The 21,632-nt window shown below is 42.0% G+C and overlaps 1 protein-coding gene across 1 annotated transcript; it reads right to left on the bottom strand.

The window, feature by feature from the left end:
* Nucleotides 1-263: 263 nt before the first annotated feature.
* Nucleotides 264-18,326, bottom strand: DNMT3L (DNA methyltransferase 3 like). Its single transcript, XM_067544988.1, has 12 exons — nt 18,252-18,326; nt 17,590-17,688; nt 17,167-17,211; nt 16,050-16,129; nt 14,929-15,041; nt 12,346-12,517; nt 9,304-9,388; nt 8,331-8,419; nt 6,215-6,290; nt 3,887-4,026; nt 2,039-2,124; nt 264-408 (listed from the first exon to the last, which is right to left on the bottom strand). Coding segments are annotated over exons 1-12 (1,131 nt in total). The 5' UTR covers nt 18,253-18,326.
* Between the last annotated feature and the right edge of the window lie 3,306 nt (nt 18,327-21,632).

Genomic DNA, 21,632 nt, shown 5'->3' with positions numbered 1-21,632 from the left:
AAAGGAATCAACCCATCAAATAACAAAAGAAGAACAAATAACATGCTTGGGCAAAACAAGAGAGCTAGTTATAGGGCATCAAGAAATAAACATGGAAGAGCAATACTGTGGTATGGGCTTGATCCAGAGTCCACTGAAGTCAACTCAAAGAATCCCATTGATTTCGGTGAGCTTTGGATCAGGCCTTAAGTGACATTTAAGTGCTATAGAATTTCTTTTCAGTATTAAGGGATAATCCAGATTATTGATCTGGAAAGAATTTCTTATGAAAAACATTTAAAATATTCTCTCAAGGGAAGAAAAAACTTCTTCACTAGAGTGGCTGGTCGTTGAGAGAAAATTCTTGTTCTGACGATGTCCTTTGCCAGGAGGTATAAATCCAGATCCAAGTCTGAGAGAGAATACTTGCTGTAAAAAAAAAAAAAGAAAAAAGAAAGTAGTAGTAAAAAGCTCAAGAAGTTCCTTTCATACATTGTGCTTCAAACTCTCTCTTCTGTATGGGCTCAGTCCTGCAAAGTGCTGAGCCCTCTGGCACTGATCCAGTAAAGCACTCAAGTACATGCTTAAATTTTAAGGATGTCAGGAGTCCCCTTGGTGTCAGTGACCCTTCCACCATGTTTAACAATGAACATGTGCTCCAGAGCTTTACTGCATCAGGGCCAGAGTGCTCAGCACCTTGCAGAACAGGCACTACTTGCTGATTGGTCTTTATGAATGAGGCAGTCATTGAGCCTTTCGTTTTCCCCAGCAAGGGAACTTACCCAGCAAATATTACTCACTTGAGTAGTTCCATCAGTGTCAATGAGATCATTTACAAGAGTAAGGACTACTTACCCCTGAAAGAGTTTGCAGGATTGGGCTCTAAATTTCAAACATATTAGTGGATAACTTTATCAGTATGAAACTACTCCATTTAATAGTGTGAAAAAAATGTATTTTGAGACGTTGTATAAAGTTTATGGATGTTCTACAGCAGCAGATTCTTCACAGCTGTTGTAATAACTGGCAATGTAACTGAGAGCTTGCTTTGATTGAACTAGTGCCATATTGCCTATAATTCAATTGCAAAAAATTTAGCCTTAAGCTCGTGTGTTTCAGTATAGGTTTGTTTTCTTTTTGTATTTTTGTTTTTTTAAAAAACATGTCTTGTTTGCAAAGTTCAGAGTTTAAAATTGTCTAACAGAGTATTCCTGATGAGCAAAGCCAGAGATGCTGATTACACTGTTTGCAGTAATGGAGTGCATTCATTGTATGATACCTTCTCAGAAGCCAATTTTGTAGAGAAACATTCTGGGAAACCAGGAAGTGAGGCAAGTCCTGTCTAGAGACTGTGAGAAATCTGTGTTCCTTTTGTAAGCATTTTCTAGTGTACACATGACTGATTTCAGCATCTTACACCTGAGTGGATATAATTGAGGTTCCTTTGGTGTATCCATCATAAGCCCATGATGAGAAGTTTCATACATGGGATTTAAAAAGTCCTAAGGCCCCAAACCAGTATTCCATGGGTGCTCAGTGCATTTCAGGATTAGATCTTAATACAAACTGAAATATGGCATACAAGTTCTCAACTCAGATGCTAATGTACATTTTCTTAAAGGATGAGGCTGAGAGGATGATAGAAAGCAGGAGATGAACTGGAGGGTAAGAGAGGGAATTCTCCAGTCTTCTTTTGCCACATCCACATTCCCAAATGGCTGAGCAAAGCTTCAGGAGTGGCTGCTGCTCAGGATGCTGTCTTAAAGGATGGCTTCCAATCAGGTCATTGAAGTGAGAATGGAACCTATTTTAATTTCTCCCATCATATTCCAAGCTCAGAATGCAGGTTTGGCCTGCCAAATTGAGATCAAGTATGTGAGAGTGTGAGAACTACAGAAAAAGAGTAAAAGGACCGGAAGTGGTTGGGGGACACAGAAATGTTGAAGTGTGAGGATGCTGAATTTAGAAACCCCTAGGTGACTAAATTAGTTTTCAGCTTCTTTGACTCACAGACAGGCTATTCCTTAGAAAAAAGCCTGAAAGTAAACTGTTGTGTCACCTCTTAACAGATGGTATGTTGCTCCATAAGATCACAGCATTCTGGACAGTTTCTGCATGTTCCCTGTGGAGGGTCACTGCCTCTGTCTTTTTAAAAGGAAAAAATATACAAGTTTCTTAATAGCCAGACAATGTCTGCCAAGTGTTAATACTATATGGTATGGGGATCACCAATAATATTTAATAGCTTCCACTGATTCATGACATGCTTAGCTAGTTTTCTATTATGATTGTAGCCCTCTTGTGAGCTGGACTGGGCTAGCCTCCCTCACGTTGGAGAGCACGACAGCTGGTCAACATTTTCCAGATTTTGAAATTTAAATATAATTTCAAAAGTTTGAAAAATCAAGAATAAAAACAGGGAAATTTTTTGCTAAATCTTTCTTAAAAAACGTTCCCCATTTTTCAGTGAACAGGTCAATATTTTCCCCCATATTTCTAACATTATCGAACAGGTCAACTCCTTCTGAATTATAAAAAGTTATTTTTTGTGGTAAATTTCCATTTTTTTCCTCACCAGCTTTAGTGAGCACTTACTCATACGAGTAGCTCCATTCACTTCAACAGGTAGGGGTTGCTCAAACAATTGCTCATTGTATGAAGAGCATTACCAGTATTTCTAGAAGGAAACCAACTGATCTAAATATAGGTCATTACAGCACAGAGAAAGGGAACAGAATTGTGTGCCTTCAGGAAGGCATACTTTAAATCAGCGGTTCTCAACCTTTTTTTACAGAGTACCACTCGGGTCAGGTATAGTCGGGTCAAGTACCGCTTCACCTGACTGTACCTGGCCCGAGTAGGACTCGGTAAAATTGCGGGGTTGTGTGGAGGGATCGATGCTCTCCACCGAAACCCTGCCGCCGTTTCCCAGTTTTCGGCGGCAGAGAGGATGGGATTTTCGGCGGCGGTGGTTCAGTTTCTCTGTGGCGGAAAATGGGTTTCGCGGCAGGGGGGGTTTAATTTGGCGGCACAGGGTTTTCTGGCTGGCGGCGGGGGAAGAGATTCGGCGGCGGCGGGGTTTAACAGTGGCGGCAAGGGGGGGGATTCGGCAGTGGGGTTTATCGGCGGCAGCAAGGGGGGGAGAATCGGCAGAAGCAGGGTTTTTCGGCGGCGGTGAGAGGGGGATTCGGTGGCGGAATCGGCGGCGTGTTTTCCCTCGCGTACCACCGAGCCGTCTTCCGTACGCGTACCACCGGTTGAGAACCCCTGCTTTAAATGATTAATTCCTCAAAATGTCTGGTGTGAAATCTGTTGGAAAGTCGCCGCCATCAGATTGATCTATCTGGATCAATTGAGCAGCCAGTGAAGACCCGCTCAATCGATCCAGATGTCGACACTGGTAAACCACCCCCTCAAGTGGCATAGTGCTGTGTGCGTGCACTTGGAAGCCCATAGGCACTGATCTTTAACAGAGATAGGCCTGCTGGAAAACTCCACATAAAACTCCACATAAACTTTTGGATCCAAATTTAATGATGTCAGCTTGATCTCTAGAGACGGGTCCAAATAAGAATCCTGACTCTTCATTCCCTCCCCATCTCCCTTCTCCTAACTCAGACTTTGGGGAGATTCAGATCCAGACCCAAACTTTATGATCAGAGTCTTCTCTGCTCCTTAATCAAATGATGTGAGGTTCGTTTTGACCAGAGGCACTGTGCTTAAGTGCCTTTGTTGCACACCAACATCTCAGGAAGTGAGAGGTTAAGGAACCAGGAATCATTTCTGGTATAGCACCGCAGGAAACATCATTCCCAATATACAAAATAAACTTCACTATAAAAGGACCCAGTCACTAAACATGATGTAAAGAAAAACCATCTGGGGAGGGACTGGATTTTCTGTGTACCTTAAAGAATCGTGAAGCTGTATCTCTGTCTTCTTTTTCCAGCACCAGATTATCCACAAACATCCAAAAGAATGGCTTCTGGCTGCTCTCTGGCGGTTCCCCGTATTGTAGAATGCGGTGATACTGATAGAAGTACCAAGCTAGGGGCAGAAAGGATGAGGAGAAAGGAAAGAAGAGAGTGTCATCAAAAATGAAAGGACCAAATAACATAGACATGGCTCTCAACCTATCTTGCTCTGACTGTGGGACAGTGAAGCTTTTAAAAAGAGAGGCTAAGAGCCTCTGTATCACTATAGCAACAAAAGCCGCAGAAGAAATTTGAAATGAGACAGGAGAGATTACTTTTTAACATGGGTAAAGTTTGCTATAACTTCAGTTTGAGGAGTCGCCATTTGTCATACCTGCAATGCGCAGCATGTAAGCAGAGAGAGAACACGGGGGGTCAGCTTCAGACCAGCTGCAGCGCCATTGACTTGAATAAGCACTTGCTTCTACTAGGTTTGAATTTGTCCCCAGATTTGCATGGAATGGAGGCAAATTTAAGCTGGAAATGACTGATGTGCTTTGTAGTCGCCAAGGGCCAGGCTCTGCAAATTGCACAGAGGCCCTAGTAAGGGGCAGTGTGGAGCTGCCCAGCTTGAGAGGCAGCACTGGGTGGCATTTTGAGAATGCCTCCTGAAGCACCATGGTGTGCAGGGAGAATGTGATCATCTAATTCCCTTCCTATGAAGCCAGGAACCACAACTGGGCAACGTGTAGGGGGACAGAGCTGCTCCTCGCTCTGTTTGGAGCACCGGGAGCTCTCTGGGGGTTGAGATGGCCCAGCCCTGAGCGTTCTGGAATTCTGGCCAGCCATTAAGTGGGCTGTTCAGCCCTTACACTGGGGGAGGCTCTCCACTGCACCCGCTACCACCACACACCTGCATAAGGACATGACTGACTGTGGCCCTGTGACAGACGGTGTCTTGGTTGCCTCCCCCAGACAAGAGGGGTGTTGGTACACTCCTGTCCGGTGCAGGACCCGAAGTGTTGACCCTGGCCTCTGGCTGCCTATCACACCACTGTTCGAGACTTTTCCCCGATGCTGTGGGGCCCAGCAACTCCCCTTGGGCCGAGCAGAAGGTGGTCCTGAAGCCTCTTTGGGCATAGCAAGGCTCAAAGGCTCAACAAGCAGCAATGCCAAGCCGGCCAGCAGCCCTGAAGCCCTTCTGGGCGTGGCAGAGCTCATCCAACAGTAGCGCTGGGCAGTAAAGTGGTCCTGAAAGCCTCTCTAGGTGTGGCAGGGCTCAACAAGCAGCCCTGCTGAGCAGTAAAGCAGCCCTGAAGCCTCTCTGGGCGTGGCAGTGCTGCATCCCTTGTGGTGGACTCTGGGAGTGAGTCTCTCTCCTCTATTGTCCCCCCTCACTCTGGGACCTCTGCTGGGCTTTTAACCTCCACCTCCTGCCAGGGAGTGTTCTGCGTGCATGACAGGGAGGGGCCTTTCTGGCCCCTGAGGAAGCAGAGGGCTCTCCCTCTGGCAGGAGGGGCAGGTACACCCTGTCACAGGCCCATACAGTTGAGATGGCATAGTCAAAGGAGGGGAGTCTTCTAGGAAATGTCTTTCCTTTCATAGGTTGTGCGATACATCAGATTTAATACAGTTTAATGAAAATTGTTGCTCTCTCTCTAAAATGTTGGGGGAGTTCTATGACCTGTGTTACCCAGGAGGTCAGACTAGATAATCACAATGGTCCCTTCTGGCCTTGGAATCTATGACTCTATGCAGGTATGCGATTAGAAATGCAAACAGTGAACAAGCTGAAATTTGTAAAGTAAGTGCTTATCAATATGTCACTTGTGAAGAAACATTAACACAATGTAAGAGGAGGAAAGGATGAGGTTGTGTGCCATGACAAAAGTGACACAGATTCTGGCCCAAGCAACATCCTCTTAATGCTGTAGTAGCACAAAGGGGCTGTATGTATAGCCAGCAAAACTCACTTTAATCTGCCTCTCCCAAACCCTGCTGGATAAGGCACATGTCAGAAGATGGAGGGCTGTGGTCAGATTACACTGTGTTGGTGCACTTCCACACTGCTAAAGCAGTGGCTTGATTGCTGGTACAAGCCAGTGTAATTCAGAGCAATCTTGAGACTGCTGTAAATGACACGGGGCGCCAGATTGGATGTCAGCACTCCTAAGAATAAGGGGAACAGACAAATGTCTTACAGCCGCCTTTTGCCCTGCCCCGTCTCCTCAGCTGTACCATGAGGAGCTCTGGTACAGTTAAAGATCTAACTCTCAGACTGATAATTTATATATCATTTGATACTCCACTGCACCTCTTACCAGGAGGGTGTTCGTAGGAATTTCCAACCGGAGGAGTAGAACCAAATATGAAATCAAAAGGACCCCATTCTTTTACCTAATAAAATGTACAGGTTTCAGAACATCTTGTTTCTTTTAGAAGCATTTATTCATATTCTTATTATGATGGATATTAAAATGTAGGCATTTGTCTACATGCACTCAGACACTAAAATGATGGGTGTGGTATAAGAACCTGAATGGAATAGGGCTTGAGATAAGGTGTAGTTCCATCTGAAGAGTTCTTTCTCACCTAGATAGTCCAAGGCCAGACTCCCTGTCCCTTCTCAGGAATCCCTCCCAACCACAGAGAATTCTGCATTATTCTTTTTTATTAAGGCATGGAGAACTTGTAGTTAACTTGTAAGTTAACATTTAGTCATTACATAGTTCTAACACAACAGAAAACCAGAATGTGGTGTTGAGTGCAGCCTGCAGTCCAGAACCCTGACTTCCAAGATGAAGTCTGACCTTTGGTCTTCACAGCCACACCCAGCATTCTTACATAACAATAGCAGTTCCTCCACAAAGATTCATCCTTGTACTAAAAATGGAAAAAAGAATGATAACTGATCATTACCAAGCAGTCAATAATGCTGTGAAACCTGATTATGGAAGGCCAGATTTTCAAAATGTAACCTGTATTTGTGCACATGAAATTTTGTACTAAAGTGACTTGCATGAGGAGTTATCACTTGTGCATGCAGCTAATAGAAAATACATGCACATGGTTCCAAAGATAACGCATCAGCAGGCAAAGTGGAAACTGCATATACAAAGGATTAATGTCATCAGCTGCACAAAAATCTCTACCCTTCTTTTAAAATGGGCATGGAGTTGACATAATCTGTCAAAGATCGGCATGGGAGAGCTAGTTGTGTAGACCACTAGACTTTTGCAATACAAGATCATGGTATGGAAAAAAATAATAAGGAACTAGCACTTTAGAAAAGCAACTGGTAGCGTAATGAGTGGTCAGGTTTTGAAATACTAAATATGGTATGAGTGATGCTATTTATCCATTACTGAAATTGCATAATGGCAGTGTGCTTTCCATAGGCAAGCAAGGATAGTTTGAACAGAATTAATTACAAAGTGACTTGGATTTCTGTAAGATTTCATTCTGAAATTCAGTTGTCACAAAAGAAAATACTGTCACAATCTCAGGTGGCATATCTCAGTTCTTGAAGCAAGGGAGGTTTTCTGTCAGTTTACTGAATCCTCGTACCATGTACTTGATTAAACCATGTATATACTTGCAGACTGCTATTCCATTAAATTGAAAAGGGCAAAGCCAAGCTTTTTTCATATTATACATTTGGTAAATGCAGAGCCAAATTTCCACCTCCCCCACACAGACTGAGTAAGGAGATTTTCCAGTAGGGACATATGCTTGCATTAGGGGCAGTGGAATTATTATTTATTCCTCGCATTGTGGTTCTGCCCACAGGAACCAATCAGGCCCAGGCCCCAATGTGCTAGGTGCTGTACATATAAGCACATAAGAAGATACAATATGAACCAGAAAGAGCTTACAGTTGAAGGGCTTGATCTAGTGCCTATTGAAGTCAATGTAAAAATACCCATTGTCTTCAGTGGCATGAGATCAGACCCTATGAAAGAAGTCTGTAATCTAAGAATCCTCCACTCACACTCCCCAACCTGGATCCAGTGTGCAGAGCAGTTCAGCCATCAGTCTCTTGCTTCTACTGAAGCTTCCAGTCTGTGGTAGTGCCTGAAGTCCATTATAATCTCCCTTTGAGACTTGGGTTTTGGCAGCTGGATCCACTTGGTAGACACACTGTCCACATCCTAACTCCTGTCCTGCTCAGCTGTGAGCCCCCTCCTGGACACACACTGTCATGATGAGAACTGCTGGTCAGAACAGTCCCACCTGAGAATGGAGGGATTCCTTGTTCAGCCTCACTTTGGCCTGCCTGCCTCCCTCCCCTGGAATGATGAAGGTTCTGCTTCAGTTTAGGTCTTGCATGCCTGCTCTAGGGGTGGCAGTATTCCTCTATAATCATCACAGCAATCCGTAACGTAAACTCAGAGCTGTGCACAGTTAACTCAGTGACGTTTTCTGCGCTGTACTTACATCTGTCCTCAGAACATTGGTGACATCATCTAAGTATTTCAGCCTGCCGTCCCCCAAACTGCTGCCCAGAAATCCAAGATTTTTCATCTCTGAAGAGCGGAGATTAGACATACAGAGCGTTAGTACTAGGAACTGAGCCCTCATGCAGCAAGTTATTTCAGCACACATCTAACTTTAAGCATGTGACTAGTGGGACTATTCACGATGCTTCAAGTTAAACACCTCAGTCAGGGTTCAGTGAGCAGTGCAGCAACTGACATTTAATCAGGTAGCCCTTCTGGAATAGAATAGTGTTGGGTATGTACAGCTTCATCATCTGACAAAGTTGGAGACATCTCAAAATCAGCTATGAGATCAAGCTATGTAACGCTGTACAGAATGTTCCCATGTGGGCTACAAATGGCAGCATTTTAGATACATAACACTGGTATTGGATAGTTCTGAAGATTGCACTATTTCTTTTCATGAAAAATGTGAACATTTTGAAGATTTTTTCTACTTCATAGGTTTCAAACTGGATTTTTTTCCTAAAATTTTTCATGATATTTTCATATACAAATATTTATAAAAAATCTTTGTTAAAATCTTTTGCTTATGAAGGGTATTTGGCAAACAAATGATCAAAGTGCTTATTGAAATAAGATTTTTGATAAAAAATTTCAGAGAAAATATTTAGAGAAACAAGTTTTAGCAAAAAATTAATAGTTCTTTGGCTAAATGGTAATTTTTTTTTTTAAAAAAAAGCCAATGTTTGACAAAAGAACTTTGCATTAAACAATTGTTGACTATCTCTATCGAACAGGATGATGATAAATTTGTGTGTATAATGCTGAATCATGATGAGTAAAATGTATCCTAAGTGTTGGCCTCATTTGTCCAACTGGTCAATGGAGTCACATCAGGGATGAATTTGGCCTGCTATATTAATAGATGTTTAATGTGTAGCAATCCTAAGCCATCTGTGTACACTTACCTGGGATAATGTTATCAAAAAGGGAGAGAATATTGATTGGTTTTCGTTCCCATGCATATAAAGGCTGATAAATCTTCAGATGGTCCTGTCATAAATAAAAAAGACCTTAGTTTGCACAGCCCATTCAGTTGAGTGAATACTCCAATTTGCCCTTGTGATTTTAATGAATACATAGCACAGTAGGCATACAGTGTAATTCTGAGGGAAGAAATGTAACAGTTGTTTGTATATTATTCTTGACAGCACATATTAATTCGTTATAGATGTAAATAGTTCTATTTTGTGTGTGCATATTTGCCTATCACAGTTATGGCAATTACCTACAATATCCTTGGGAGCCCTTATTGAATTAAGTTTAAGTATCTTTGGGATCCATTGTTTTAAATGAATGGTTTATGTAGGACTATGTTCTACTCCATAGGGAAATGCTACAATAGTTCCTACAGGAACATAAAACAATGGGTGATGATTAAGGCAAATCAGATGGGTTGTAACCCCACCCCATGCCTCGAGAGGTACCACTTGCTGGTGAGGCTTACATATACTAGTTTAAACTAGAGACCAACAAAGAAAGGACTTTTGAATAATAGCCTGAGCTTAAACTAACTCCGGGCCTTCATTCTGATCCAGCAAATAGATGGGATTTTCTGTCTAAGGGGAGGAGGGCACAATACTTGTGGAAGGGTTGGAAGGACTTGACCCACTAGGGTCCCATAAGACTGATAGGTGTCCTCTGGTCAGCTTATTAACATGTGTGCAGGTTCTTTTATTGTTTTTAATATGTTTTCTCTGTAATATCTTCACCTTAAGAATAAATGTGCTTGTTTAGAAAGAGCTGTAGGTAACTTGTAACTGTGTGCAGTTACACTGTTCAGAACCTCTGGAGAGAAAGCAAAGCACAGACGCTGGCCTGTTTAGGCAGTCTGGCTTGCTGGGACTATCACAGGGTAGGCAGGGAACTGTGCAGTCTGCAAAACCCTGGTCAGGAAGGAGTGAGACAGGGATCTTTGCCCAAGAGAGTTGAGGAGCCAGGAGCCTAGACTGGGAACCCTCGACGGGCCATGGGAGGGGAATACAGATGCAGTTACCCTGAAATTGTGATTCTGTCCTTTTTTAATTAAATGAACCACCCAGCACATACGACTCTCTTCAGGATCCATCAGGATCCCAACATCCAGAGAAGTGCATAAGAAATCTCAGTGCAATTAAAAGCACTTCAGAGCCTTGCAGACTACTGAATTCTGATAATTTAGCAGATTAGGAAACAATGATTTATACACTGCAAATGTCCCTTCACAATATATTGTAATTATTCTGTTACATAAAATGGGTTCCATTTCATTTTCTAACATCATCCCCATTGTCTGGTACTGGATCATTTGCTAGACAATTTAAAGCAGGATGTGATCTGAAGTATATTGTGATAATCTGCCATGTGGGCAGGTAAAATTTAAAGGGGCAGCACCCAATACACTCAGTACAAATTTCTTATCAAACCCTAAAGAGATGTGCAGTATTGAAAAATATGAGTACAGTTTGAGATGTCTGTGGTGATTGTTGACTGCTGCAGAACTCAATTCTTTCAGTATTTCTTAGATGCCATGGTGATCAGCACCTCATTAAAACCTATGTTAGGAAGATTTCAGATTTTCTCAGCCCATTTCCAGCAAAAAAATGTAACACCAACGATGGGTGCACTTCTGCTGAGGATTGAGGGCAATATATGTCCCCAGATATTTTTATTTTTCAAGAGATAAAGCCTCACATGCCTTCTAGAAATACAGCTGGCAGGGCTCTGCTTCCACCTGCTGGAGGAAGAACATATCTGACTGATATGCTGACTGTTTCCTCTTGCAGAGGTGATGGATATCTAAGGCAGTGTTTCTCAAATAGTGTTCCACGGAATCCTGGGGTTCCACGGGCTGAGTTGAAGGGTTCTGTGAAAAAGCGGAACCATGCCGCCGAAATTAACAGAAATCATGCGCCGCCGAACAGCTGGCAGCGCACCGCCAAACAGCTGATAGTGCCGCCGAGCAGCTGGCAGCACCGCTGAGCAGCTGGCAGTGTGCTGCCGAACAGCTGATCGCGCCGCCTAGAGAGCGCGCCGCTGAAACCAGCCTACATTGCTCCGCCGAAAAGGGGAAGATTTCCTGGACTTGTTGGCGGAGGGTATCGCATGGCCGCGCAAGGGTACCGCGGCGAAATATAATTGAGAAACATTGATCTAAGGTCAGCTTTTTGTGTCTCTAACTGACTGCAAGGAGAGAATTCCAGCCACTACTTCCAATTGGCACAAAAAAATAAATGATACATTTAAAAATTACAAAGCTGTTAAATTCTAATCTGTATTGTGTTTTTGATAGAAGCCTGATGCAGTAGATATATTTTAATTGTTTTAGTACAAAGAAAAAAAGTCCAGTTATCATAAGGGAACCTAGCTCTGAATACTTTGCATGAATTCTGTATCAGAAATCTAATTTATCTTTAATAGTTCTATATTAACTATAAAATTAAATGATCACTCTTTTGGCCTATTTTGATAGCACCTGTGTTCTGATCAAGAAGGAAAATATATACAATGGATCACCATGCACATATCTAATTTTTTCCTCCCTAACTTAAAAAAAAAAAAAAAAAAAAAAAGGATTTTCATGGTATTTTAAGTAATTTTTCTCCATAGACTTCTTGGAACCTGCGTCCTTAGTGAAGTGTTTCTTCTTCAGTCTCACATACACATTAAAGCCCTGATTCTGCAAACAGGTAGCAATCTGTGTCATTTTGCTGACCTACAGAAAGTCTCACACATATATGTATTTGCAGAATCAGAGTCCAATGTTAATTTAGAATTCAGGGCTACTGAGTATTGATTCAATTTTTAATAAGAAAAGGATTGAAGCATTTGTTTTGAAAACATAAGCACATATAGGAAGGAGCTCATTATTAAGAGATACAGGAAGAAAGATAGGCCAGTGGTTGGGTCTGTATCAGCCTTGACTCTGTCCCTTTAATTTTATATTAAAAGTCAATTGAGATGTTCCTTACAGACTCCTGATCGTAGAAGCACTTCAGTTTTGCACGCCATCTCTTCTTCCTCTTCAGTAAGCCATATGAACTCAAGGGGAGGCACATGAAACACAGCCAGGTATTCATTGCTTTAACTTTCTCTGCAGTACCAGGACTTACAAGGACATCTAAACACTCAAGGCAATAGCACCTACACAAATAAAATAAGAAGTCAATTCAGCATTTAAGCAGTTCTTTCCACACATTCTACACCAGCCAAAGGCTCAGTTTAACTGGTTTGGTTCTTTTCTGTTTTTTAAAATCATATTCTAGAGAATCATCTTTTTCTTCTGAAATGTTTCACTGAAGATGTCGGTACATTGTCTGCTCTCTGATAAAGTATTTTAGCAGTGTAATGTCCATGAATGATCCCCCCCTCTGTGTTCCTGACCATACCTTTAAAACAACCAAAGTTGAGGCAGATTCAAAGAAACAATCCCAGTTTTTATACAAAACTCAGGGTATAGTGAAGCACTGGGAATTCAGTGTGTTTTCAATCAGACAACCAGCCACGCTAGATATGTCCAGTAAAAACCCACGTGCTTTTAATTTTCACACCAAGTCTAAGGAGCAAATCAAGCTCCCATTAAAGTCACTGGAAAGATCCCCAGTGACTAATATGGGAGTTACTTGGGGCCTGAATGTATTAAGGGGAGGCCCTGTTTATCAGGGGCACAACAACTAAGGAATATGCTTTAAGAACGGGACAAGTTATTTTAGCAGAGGGGTTAAAGCGGGCACTCAAACCTGGACAACCCTGAAGATTAAAATATCCTCAGAAAGGGGCAGCTGCCAGTTAGTGAGAAGGACAAGTATTTGGCTATTTCCCCTGATAGTTGTGAACAGGGCACTAATCTGTTCTTCATTTCACTAAATCTTGACTTCTCTGGAAGTACAACCTCCAGTTCAGGGTGGGGATGGAAATGCCAAAGAGGAACCTTAACTCTTGGTGCTGATGGGTTTGGCAAAAATGTTACAGGGTGAAGTCTTAGCCCCCGTGAAGTCAATGGGAATTTTGCCACTGATTTCACTGGGTACATTTAGACTGGGGGGAAAAAAAAAATCCCTGCAGCAGCAAGTCTCAGAGCTTTGGTCCTAAAAACAGCACTCTCCCTTGCTGGGTCTCAGAGCCTGAACTCCAGCCCAAGTAGGAATCTCTACATTGCTATTTTTAATGCCATAGCACGAGCCTGAGTCTGTAGACCCGGGCTCAGAGACTCGCTGTTGTGAGGTTTTGGTTTTTTGTTTTCTGCAGTGTAGACGTTCTCACTGTAGCCAGGGTTTCATCCACGTGTATAGCTGGTGATTTGTAAGGCACCACTGTTGTTCCTCTTCCCCCTCCGCTCCCCGTTTAGCCATATTCAAATAAGCTATTTTCTTCCCTAACTGGAACATAATACATGTGTAGACAAATATTATGACAAAGTGTCTTGAATTATCTGAATGTTTCCTTGACATGTTTGTTTGTAGAATTTTGTTTCTTTGTTCAGATTTATAACTGAGGGTTTTTAAGTGATGGATTTTTCTCTAATCCTTACCCTGCTGCTATCCTGTAGATAATTTGTGATAAATTACTTGGGGAAATACAGGTGGTTTGAATGTGTATGCAAGCGTTGGGCAAGTCAAAGCCTGCACACCCCAAACAATATAAGGTAAAACAATGGTAGGAAGCTAGTACAGTGGAGGTCCTGATCTAAAATCCTACATCCCAGTACCCCACATGTATCTAAACTTTCCAGCTCAACAAGCTGACCCAGAACTCTGCATGCGAACCGTCCCTTTCAAAAACTGGGCACTGACTTTTTTGTTTTTGCTGGTGGGTGCTCCTCTCTGCCCCCTCCCCTGAGGTGCCTCCTGCTCACCATTCACTCCTTTCTGTCCCCTTCTGCCTTAAGGACAAGTGCTGGGGGGAGGGGAGACAAAAGGGTGGAGAGGAGAAAGCGGCAGGTGAGGGGGGATCTCAGGGGATGAGGTGGAGCGAGCATGGGAAGAGGTGGCACGAGGGTGGGGCTGAGAGGGAGTGGGGCTTCAGGGTGGAGCACGGTTGGGGCTACAGTTTGGGCACCAGTGACCCGCGACTTCTTAGGAGCTTCTGGCAGCGGTGCTCTTAGAGCAGCAGGCCAGCACGCCCGACATCTCTTAAGCCTCCCCAAGCCTCTTATACCTACCGCCCATGCTGTGGCTTGTGGGCGCTGTGCACCCCGTTTTTTTCAGTGGGCGCTAGAGCCCCAGAGCACCCATGGAGTTGATGCCTATTTGCAGTCTCTGGGTGTGACAGCAGTTCAAGTAGCCGTACTGATCTCGCTTTAATCTAGCTAGCTCAGGTTGCAGAGCAATGACGTTGCGGCAGTGCACGCTGCAGAATGGGCCAGTCCCAAAGAAATTACCCAGGGTTGAGAGCTAGCTTGTACTGCCTATGCTGATGCGTGCGCTGCTGCATCTACACTGGTCTGGTACCCAAGAGAGCTAGATTAAAGCTATCTGGATTATGTCGGCTCGAGCTGCAGTCACATCCTGTGATTGCATTCTAGACACACCCTCAGGCCTACCTCTACTTTTTACCTATTACAAGTTGAATCGTCGCACATTAGCAGAGTATTTCCGGAGCAGCAGATCGTACAGTAAGACTGAAAGCCATCGTCATCATATAGGAAAAATGTTTCCAGAAAGTTCTCCTTATAAAACAGCAAACTATAGTTAGTTGCCAAAACAGATTTGTTTGATACAATGTAACAATCATCATGAGCTGTATTTCCTTTGCACCTGGGCTTCACTGTTGTTTTTGTTATTAATTGTTTCTGTAGTATCATTAGTGTGCAGGGCACCTTGCAAACAGACAAGAAGTTTCCTGAAGCTGAATTCACAACTGAATGTAGACCAAATACTGACAAAGGTGGTGAAGAATAGGACGTAACATGAAAGCAAAGTGATATCTTAGATAACTTTAGTCATTTAACTATAATACCTAGATCTTACATGGTGCTCGTCATCAGTAGACCTCAAAAGGGAGGCAAGTATCATTATCCTCATTTTACAGATGGGGAAACTGAGGCACAGAAAGCGAAGTGACTTTCCCAAGATAACCCAGCAGTCAATCCAGTATATCAGTTCTCATTTTTAAAAAAGTATTATTTTTATTGGTGCATTGTAAATTCTAATTAGAGCCAAATTAAAAGAGACTGAGTTGAGGCATGAGTGTGGCTGGTTACCTTCTTATATATTTAGGCAGAATGGGATCATTATGATCACCTAGGACTTAGAACCTCACCCAGTCATTTCAGCCTCCAGCCCATAGCTTCTGTCTGAGCTACAGAATATCTTTTTAAAAGTTGTGACATCTAGATTTCAAGCCTTCAAATGATGGAGAATCCGCCACATTGTTAGGTAAGTTGTTTCAATGGTTAATTACCTTCACTGTTCAAAATGTGCACCGTATTCCTAGTCTGAATTTTTCTAGCTTCAGCTTCCAACCATTGGATGTCATTATTCCTTTTCCTGCTAGATTAAAGAGCCATCTACAATCAGAAATCTTTCTCCATGTAGGTACAGTACTTATAAACTGGGATCAAGTCACCTGTCTCTTGAATAAACTAAATGAACAGTGTTTCTTAAGTCTCTCATTGTTAGGCAGAAGCTGGTCAAAAGGAGTGGGGCTGCCTGATTGTGCCAAATGAACTACTAACCGTACATGGTGTACAAATTCCTCCGTGAAACAAGGGATGCTGGGTATGAATCTGGAAACTGCCACAGCAGATACAGATTTCTATGAAACACAAAGAATAGTATTGTTTAATTGCAGCCTCTCTGACATGTTCCTTCTGGATAAGATGTAGAATTCTATAGACATAATCTGAAACCGGCGAGGCTAGACGTTCCCTCATGAGTAACTCTTATTATTACATGCTCAACGCACCTGTTGGAAATGAAAAAGAGTGAGAAGAATATTCTTTAATGCTTCCTACAGTAGAGTTTTAAGAATATGGTCCTCATCTGCACATCAGAAAGGATAGGAAAAGGATCAATGTTACTAATAAAGTCAAAGGAACACTGTATTTTTAATACCAAATATTTAAACATTGTTAATGCAAAGATCCTCTTCTAGCAGGAATAATTTTCACACAGCTCCTGTGGACATTGCCTGTGAGCCATTTCTGTGAAGGTCACCTGCTAGAGACCTGCCAACACTTCCAAATCCACAGGATTCATTCTTAAGGGCTAGATTTTCAATGAGGTTCTCTGATCTAAAGGAAATCATGTAAATCTCTGTTAATCAGACAATTTCTTTTTGGCTTCAGATCTGTCCAGCCTCTATTCTATCTGAGGGTTGACCTAACACACTCACAAATGATCCTGGTAGGGCCATTGCTAGCAGTGAGAAGGCAGTGCAGTCTTTGTGCCCATTCAGTTTTCATTTTCTTTTTCAAAACTGCCAGTTAATGTCAATTTTTCTGATAGTTCTTGTGATGAGTCCATTAGATGTTGGTCTAAGCCCACCAAATTGTTTCTGATAGGCCAGCAAACAACCACCAGATGTTAATCTCTTTCACCCACTAACAACTTGGGGCAGATTTAAACTAGTGAATCAGGCTGATCCCAATCCTTTAGGGCATTGCATACCAAATTCTTATTAATGTATTTTTGTTTATGTTTGAATACCACTTATTTTTTAATATTGCTTTTAAATTGGACACTTGATTTTTTTTTTTTTGGTCATATTGGTTAATATGCAGTGTGACATGGAAATTTAGCCATATGGCTAAATGCCCTTTTGGTTTTAGGTAAATTAGTTTGATTACTCACCTTCAATATTCCTTTGGTTTTCATTTACTTCATGTGCAATAAGGTCTGGGGGAAAAAAACAGATTGTAATACCAATTGTTTATTTCTTCAAAAAAATTAAGAGCCTGTATTTTCTGCTATACAAACAAAAGAGTTCTCTAAGAAATTTAGGAGCCAATCCTCCAAACCATCCCCATGAACTCCCCTAGAGTCCATGTGAGTTCTGCATGCAGCAGACTTTGAGGATCAGTCCTGTAGTTTTGCTCTAGTGTTTCCTTTTGTAGATCAAATAACTTCACTGATTCATGTACACAGGTGTAAAACTGAATGCTGCTTTAGTAGACACACACACACACTACAGGCCAACTTGCTGCAATGCAAGAAACAGTTTGGAGTAAAAGTGGCAATATATTGTGAATTCCTTCTGAAAACACTGATACCTACTTCTGTTAGGGCATGAGGATGTAGCAGGCATTATTTCTTCAACAGAGCCAAGAGATATCACATCAGAAGAAGTACTTTCTTTTTCTTGCAGCTCTGTCACTTGAGGGGGAAAAATCAAGCAACGGTCAGTTTCTTGGACAGGACCTCTGCTTTTAGCAGTATTGTTATTTTCTAAGCAAGAAATACCAGTCTAGCCAGGTTACACGAATGAACTTTTGCAACTTCTACTTCCTTCCTTTTAGAAACACCAGTCTAGCCCACCAATAGTCACTGAATTCTTCCAACAGCTGAGAAGTCATGTATTTATACAGATGGCATATACATAGTTAGGTGAAGGGTGGGGGAGATCATTATTATTCTAAGGTTCAGCGTGACACAACCCTCCTAGGGGTTGAAGTGTCTCTTTAACCCACGGCAGGCTGCAGCACAATGATGATGAGCGTCCCTTTCAACTTCCCCAACAGGTGAGGGGAAGTTTAAAGCTCATCGTTTAACTCTCCAGGGGTCCGTCTCCTGCAAGTCAGGAGAGCAGCAGGCATTCAGGGACTAGGCAGCCGCTGCTGTTTCCAACCCCTACCATCGCCTGGACGGTGTCATTGACAACCTCCTGGTTACAAAGGCGTTGTAACCCCAGGCTGGCTCCAGCCATTTCCTTTGCTCACTTATTCCAGAGAAGCTGAGCTCCACCTCCTCAGCGCTGTCTGTGTCCGACAGGACCAGCACCGGCTCTCCCTGGGCCATGCTGCGTCTATATGGACCATACGCAGGTCCGCCCAGCAGCAGGAACCGCACGTGGATGACCCGCCCGCGGCGGCGAAGGCCGGGCGGTGTGATGGGCGTGGCTCGCCGCACAGTGGGCGTGGAGAGTGTGTCTCTTGCAGGGGATCGGGTCGCCTGGTAGACGCTCCGTTGAGAGGTTGTGAGCAGTGGGGGTGGGAGGAGGCTTTTTGGAAATGAATCTGCGAAGGAAATTCCAGCCCTGAGAGATCATAGAGATTATATGAACTGGCCAGCACCTTAGGAGCTGTGTGTGTGTGATTTGCAGAACCCCAGTGCTCGATGCATCAATCCCAGTCTCCCAGTTTTACTTAGAATAAAGTTAATGCCAGAAGAGCAGTAAAGGTTTTTAGTTTTTCAACCTGTCGTCAATTTCATGTGCTGACTGAAAACAAAAGAAGCAGTTTTTAAAAGAAATGTATGTCTATATGATCATTATGCTATACGGGATCACATAGTCTATATGCACACACTACGGTCACATATCTTGCTTTGTTGACACACAGTACTGTAGCTGGTGCACAGTACTGTCTGTATGCAGATGTGTATATCCAATGTTGTGTGTGTATGTATAATGTATGTATCTATCCATGTTACAAACCTGTTATAAAATGAAATGCTTTATTTTCAGAACTCTGCAAAACAGTTATTTTCAAAGAAGTTTGGTATATAGTTTATAAAACATTGAGAACCAAATGAACTTTGCTCTTGGTCTGGTATTAGGATTATTCCACATACATAAATAAATATATTGGGAGATTTTTGCCTTTGAATGCATACAACAATTTTTTAAAAAGATAAAAGTACAAAGACCTTAGCTACTGAAAAGACACCTGGTTGCATTTGTGTGCACAACTGTACCCTTTTTCTAACTGAATTAAGTTATTGCCAGATGAGATTTTTTTATTCAAGATTTTACGGCGAGTCTTGCCTTAGTAGAAACTACCAGTAGTGATATTGGATACTTCATACCCTTTGTTCACAGAACTAAAAATGATAAAGATCAAACGTTTTAGTAGAAAGGGCAGATACATCCCTTCTGTAGGTAAAAACTAAGCATTGTGCATGAGGATAAAACATATTCTGGGACACTTAAGGCTGCAACAGATGTATCTAAAATCCATATCACCAATCCTTAGTCAGCAAACTCTGAGATTTAAATTAATTGCCAGCTAACTGATTTAACAAGAAAAAAATGTTCTGGTTTTGTAATTGTTAGTTTTTCTTTTCATTAGCGGCTATCATAATAGAAAAATGTGAAGAGGCTTAATGATGGAGGTGGCAGAAATGGTTTGATATGTTTAATTTATTAATGTAGCAAGATTCTGTATTTTCTGTAACTAAAGGAGGAGGCAAAAAGTTTAAGGACAAATGAGACAGATATATGGTACAGACAAGAAGCATAAAACACTCTATGAAGACAGACAAGACCTGAATTTTATTGTTCTTAATTGATCAAAGCTCCCACTAATGTCAGTGGGAGTGTTGTTTGATTATGGATGGCAGAAATTGGCCCAGTCTGTAGATAAGGTCTCTCTCTTGGTGTGGTAATTGACTTTAAATATTAAAATAACCCTCTTGCTTTATTTGAACTGCCACACATTTAAAATAAATGAGATCTTACTTTTATTTTCATTTAAAATATCTTAGCCTCCCTTCCCACTTTCCCATCCAAATTTAGCACTGGAAAAATCAAAAAAATTAATGTATGCCCCAAATAGTTGCATCTTTTTGACCCAAGCAGCTAGTCAAAGGTCAGGGCCCTGGGCATGTTCCAGTTGGAATTAGAAATTGATGGAGACTGGTGTTCTCTTTGATGCAACCTTGTATATTTACAAGGAATATACAAAGCCCTGCTTCTCTGAATGCAGAAGGAACCAAGAACAAAAGGAGCAGTTGCTTAATTTACAGCCCCCACCCAAATCTCTTTAGCCAATCCCAGACCCAAAAGCTCTCTCTCTAGTTTATTCCTGGGTCACACTGTGCTTTCAGGCACCCATTTGGCTTTCTTGCCTCTTTTGCTCTCTCTCTTCTTGTCAGTTCCTATGTGTTCTCTCTTCTCTCTCTTTCTCTTCCCCTTTCTCACGCACACACTCCCTCTTCCCAAAATGATACTCAACCTTGGTTCCCTCACACATTTTGTCTTAGGCTGGGGCATATGCTTAGTTATATTAATTGAAGGGCAAGTTTACATCTCTCAATCTCAATCGGATTTTAACTCTTACTCATAGCAAGGTTTCACTCAGCTCATAATATGTATTGTTCTTATTTTATATTTGTATTACCATAGCATCTAGGAGCACCAATTATGAGTTCAGACCCCTCTGTGCTAGGCAAACACAGAACAAAAAGACAATCCCTGCTCGAAGGGGCTTACAAGGTTCAATTTTTAGATAACACTGTCCTTTATTTATTTCTTTTTATTACACTAATGCATCCATTCAGGATTTTCCATCCTGGCCAAATTTAAACGACAGAATTGATAGGGACAGTAGCATCAGGGGTGTGCCCTTCCATGGCTCCAGACATTGCTTTCACACCTGCACACACACTTTACTTAGTTGGTTAGGAGCCTTCTGAGGGACCGGAGCTCATTTCAAACACAAATTTTCTCTTGTCCACGTTCTTTTCCCTCTTCACATTATTATAGACTCATCACAAAACCATCACCAAAAGTGAGCTTCCTCTCCCATTCTGCTCTACTTCAGCCACTGCATGTCAATACCCATATACCCATGGGCCATATTCTGTCATCAGCCTTTTAAAATGCCCCATTGATTTCAAAGAGGAGTTCTGCTTAAAAACTGATGGTATGATAGGCCCTGTGTATTTAGTATAATTAACAGTTTGTCTAAGCTAAGGAGTTCTATGGTAAATATAAAAGGGGATGTAATAAAATATCTAATAATAAGCAGAGGGAAAGCTTTGGATAATTTCCTGCCTGGAAGCTTTTAGAAATGACATAAAAAGAGCTGGCAAAGTTTAACATCTGTGACAAGAATGTGCTGTGAGTAGAAGTTTATGGCAGCATAGTCTGAATAAACTCTCTAATGTATTTGTCATGCATAGATCACTATAATGCACCAGAATTACATCAAAATAAATGACCGTGTCAGGGAGCCAAGATCTCAGTCTATTTAGAGACGAGTATATCAATGTGTGCATGTTGTTATCTTCTGTGACTTTTGACAGAGTGCATTGAGGTAAATAATTCAGTGTCCTTGTTGGATGAATAAACACAGAGTGCATGCAGAGCTGTAAGATTT

The sequence above is a fragment of the Emydura macquarii genome, unplaced genomic scaffold (genome assembly GCF_026122565.2).
Source record: "Emydura macquarii macquarii isolate MOO-44397 ecotype Brisbane River unplaced genomic scaffold, CSIRO-AGI_Emac_v2 contig_1043, whole genome shotgun sequence".
In the NCBI taxonomy this organism is placed as follows: Eukaryota; Metazoa; Chordata; order Testudines; family Chelidae; genus Emydura; species Emydura macquarii.
This window is presented reverse-complemented; position numbering and strand designations above follow the sequence as displayed.